This window comes from Triticum aestivum, chromosome 4B (assembly GCF_018294505.1).
Source record: "Triticum aestivum cultivar Chinese Spring chromosome 4B, IWGSC CS RefSeq v2.1, whole genome shotgun sequence".
NCBI lineage: Eukaryota > Viridiplantae > Streptophyta > Magnoliopsida > Poales > Poaceae > Triticum > Triticum aestivum.
The window spans coordinates 652,645,153-652,648,678 of record NC_057804.1 but is presented as its reverse complement, the minus strand read 5'-3'; the positions used below and the strand labels follow the sequence as shown (position 1 = coordinate 652,648,678).

General features: G+C 49.0%; 1 protein-coding gene across 1 annotated transcript; it reads right to left on the bottom strand.

The window, feature by feature from the left end:
- Window positions 1-216: 216 nt before the first annotated feature.
- LOC123089640 (uncharacterized) lies at window positions 217-2,947 on the bottom strand. Its single transcript, XM_044511271.1, has 4 exons — window positions 1,915-2,947; window positions 1,626-1,823; window positions 1,114-1,389; window positions 217-462 (listed from the first exon to the last, which is right to left on the bottom strand). Exons 1-4 carry the CDS (start codon window positions 2,905-2,907, stop codon window positions 430-432), a joined length of 1,500 nt encoding a protein of 499 aa, XP_044367206.1. The 5' UTR covers window positions 2,908-2,947; the 3' UTR covers window positions 217-429.
- Window positions 2,948-3,526: the final 579 nt, after the last annotated feature.

Below are 3,526 nucleotides of genomic sequence, written 5' to 3'. Positions count from 1 at the left end.
TTGAGGCCTGTAATGGCAATGGATTGGATGATATGCTGGAGAAAAGAAGTAACGTAAAGCGAGCAAGAGCCTGCTGGTTCGAGAGAAAAGAAGTAATGTAAGCCAGACTTAAGTACTTAACAGACATCACTTGAGCAACAACATAGGGTGAGTTCATCACTACTAATCTTGGAATTTTCCTATCAAAAAGAGACAGTGACATATATAAAGGCCATAGCAACCATGCATCAGTTTTAGCTTGGTTCTGCCCTCTTTATTGGGCACCACTTCAACGCTTGTAGATCCACTACACTAGAAACATAATAGAAAGTAGTCTTGATTGAAGCCATGAAGCAAGATCAGGTAAACAGATAGGAGTTGGTCGGTGTGGGAGAAGACAATCTTGTTAATCAGCACCCTCAATCCGCAAACGTAAGCATGAGAATCATGTCAATGCAGAACTTTGTCTGCTACATATTGACCCTGCATGGAGAGGAGGTAAAACAAAACCAGTTCAGTCACATGGAAATATTAAGGCGGTCCTTGTAAGTTTCAGCAACAACAGGGTGACTAAGATAAAGAAGCTGGTGACTAGAAAGTGCACATAGAAAAGCTGAGGATCCATGTACAAATTCAGAACTAATACTCCCTCAAAGATGAATCAGCAGAAATATAGCATATTAAGCCAATTAGTGGACTGCATGCAGGAGCATCTATATGCTCGGAACCGAAGTATAGATGGTATGACTGAATTATAAAATACAATAATAAAGGGGTCTTAGTCCTCTCGGTTTCCTTTAACTGGAAAAGAACCTATGAAAAAGATGAGCATGAAAATGGAAGAACATCGTTGTAGCATGTGGACCATCAGTGTCGAATATTTGAGCAAATAAAGAGGGCAGAACCAAGCTAAAACTGAATCATCCTTGAAGAAATATTAAACATGTCATTGACACATTCCCACAGCTCTAGAAATTTGCAAACCATCAAGACCACTGATATAAAAGAACTGTATAAGTTTCGGATCAGAATACGGGCACAAAGCTAATGGATGAGTTTAGACTTCTAAATGGTAAAATGATAAAATAGTTTTTGCATCCATGAGTATGCTAAGGATGCATCGGACATGCTTACCAGATCGATGTTGCACTTCACAAAAGGATGCGCCTTGAAGATGTTGTTTACTTTTGTGCACCAATCGGCACATGGGTTGACACCATCTGCCAGCTTTACAGTCACTCTTCTAAGCATTGGAGCACATGTAAATATCACTTCCAAAAAATCAAACTCACGATCCTCCCCGTCAACACCTTCAATATCCACGGTTTCAAGATCAACGAAGGAGATAGTTTGTGTTCTCCAATCCTTGGGCTCATCACAGAAGCAATTTACTGGGCATGCTTCTTTTTCCTAAAAAAAATGTGAATTACAATAACATACTATAGATGTTCAACTATTGAGACCTTAGTTAAATAATAATGTAAGTAACCATAATATTTTTGTTGAACATGTACCGCATATATATATATATATATATATTATAGATGTGCCACTACCGAGACCTTAGCTAAAGAATGTACCTAGATTTTTTTGTTGAACATGTATCGCATATATATTTCTAATGTATAAGCACAACAATAAATTACCTCTGACTTTAGTAGGATGATCCTAAGGTTCCGTACAACTGTACGAATCCGATGCATCCCTATGAGACGCAACACAACTGCTCCAATGGCATGCCCTGTGGTTCTGAGATGTAGGTCCAAACCAGAGAATTTGGTAACCATATGTTTATCAATCTCTCCCGCAAAGGTGTGCTCTGCATTTAGAAATTTATATGAACCCTGCAAAATCAATTCAGAAGACATCACAAGTAAGTTAAATTTATCGGGCAATTAATTCTGGTAAATTAAGGAAGCAAGGGAGGATGCATACTTGGGCAGCCATGTGCAGGGACAGGACATAGCCGTTGGGGAGCTCCAAGCATCCGCCTTTCCCGGAGTCTATAGTGTTTAAGCCGACCTCCAAGAGGCCCCAGAGGCCAAGCCTGTACATGGGCTTAGGGTAGGAGCACCTCCACGAGAACTTCTCCACCATCGGTGCCAAGACGAAGACCCTGAGATCGCCGCGGGCATGGAAAGACACTGTCAACTGCTCAAGCACCGGCGCCTTGACGTCGACACAGCTTGTCCATGTGTCTCTGCTCTCCACGGAGAGTTCCTCCAGCGATGCCGAGTGGATGGTGATGCTCTCAATGGCCGCCAAGCCGTTGTTGTCCACCGTGAGCACGCGGATGCGCGGGCAGAGAGGGATCAAGGTGGCGAGGTCGACGTCGCAGCCGGTGAGGGAGAGTGTCTTCAGCAAGGGGAAGCCGGAGGAGGGCTGGCGGAATCGGAGATGCCGTGCGCGTAGATCGATGGTGGCGGCGCGGCAGAAGCGGGGCAGGTCCACCGGAGGAGGGGGAGAGACCTGCGTGCTCCATGGGATCCCTAAGTGCAGCATCAGTTGCAGCAGGTTATCGGGCAGGTCCCTACGTGGGACGTGGACGTCCGGCGAGAGGACGAAGAGCATGTCCACGGGCGAGAGGGCCGCGGCGGCGTGAAGCCGCAAGGAGATGCTGGCGGCGGGGAGCGTGTCGGCTTGCCAGGGGACGCGGATGTCGAGGTGGTAGCGCCACACCCCGGGACGGGCTGCGCGGGCAAGCGCGGCCTCGAGCGAGCTGAACAGGACGTCATGGAGGGCGACGGTGAGGCTGGGGAGGCGGGTCCAGAGGCCGCGCCACCGGCGGGAGAGGAGGCTGGTGCGCGCGGCTTCGCCGGCGCAGCCGAGGCGCTCGAGGACCTGGAGGAGCAGATCCTCCGGGAGGGGGCTGATGAGGTCGGCTGGACCTGGGCAGCCGCGGCACGGTCCCTTCTCCGTCCCCTCCATGGGAAATTCCAATGCTGCAACGGAACCTGGCCGGGGTGTGGTGGACGCCGCAGGGTGAGTACTAATGCAAATATGTAATTTCGTACTAGGAAATAGGACTCTTTGCGCGAGGGAAATACAACTCCTTGGTTTTCCCATCGTACAACAATCAGACCTTAATTTGGTGCAGAATTAGTAATGTATGTACTGCCTCTGTTTCTAATTATTTGGCTGTTTAAACTGAACTATCAAATCGTCTTATCACCACCGGAACAGGGTGCTACCCCGACGGCCCCCGTCAGCCTATTCGGAGCTATGCCGACAGCCAGGTCCCGGCCGTCGACGTATCTAGGCCGTCGGGCTACCCAAAGCTAAGCCGACGGCAGCCGTCGGCACAGAATGGTCGTCGGCCTAGCTACGAACACGCCGACAGTTGCCGTCGGCATACACTGGCCGTCGGCATACTCGTCGGCTCGGCGACCCCGCTCGTGACGGGCGGCTAACGTCGTCAGAGCTATGCCGACGTTGGTGACGGGCGGCCGTCGGCATAGGTCCACATGCCACGTCACCGATCCGGGACGGGATGAAATCACTATTCTGACCTTTTTAACAATCTTTGTCACAAAATGAACTTGACATG

Excerpts from the sequence above, each read along its gene's own strand:
- LOC123089640 (XM_044511271.1), bottom strand. The coding sequence starts at position 2,907 with ATGGAGGGGACGGAGAAGGGACCGTGCCGCGGCTGCCCAGGTCCAGCC. Across the intron at positions 1,824-1,914 it reads CCCTGCACATGGCTGCCCAA|GGTTCATATAAATTTCTAAA; the intron begins GTATGCATCCTC and ends TTGATTTTGCAG. Across the intron at positions 463-1,113 it reads TGAAGTGCAACATCGATCTG|GGTCAATATGTAGCAGACAA; the intron begins GTAAGCATGTCC and ends CTCTCCATGCAG.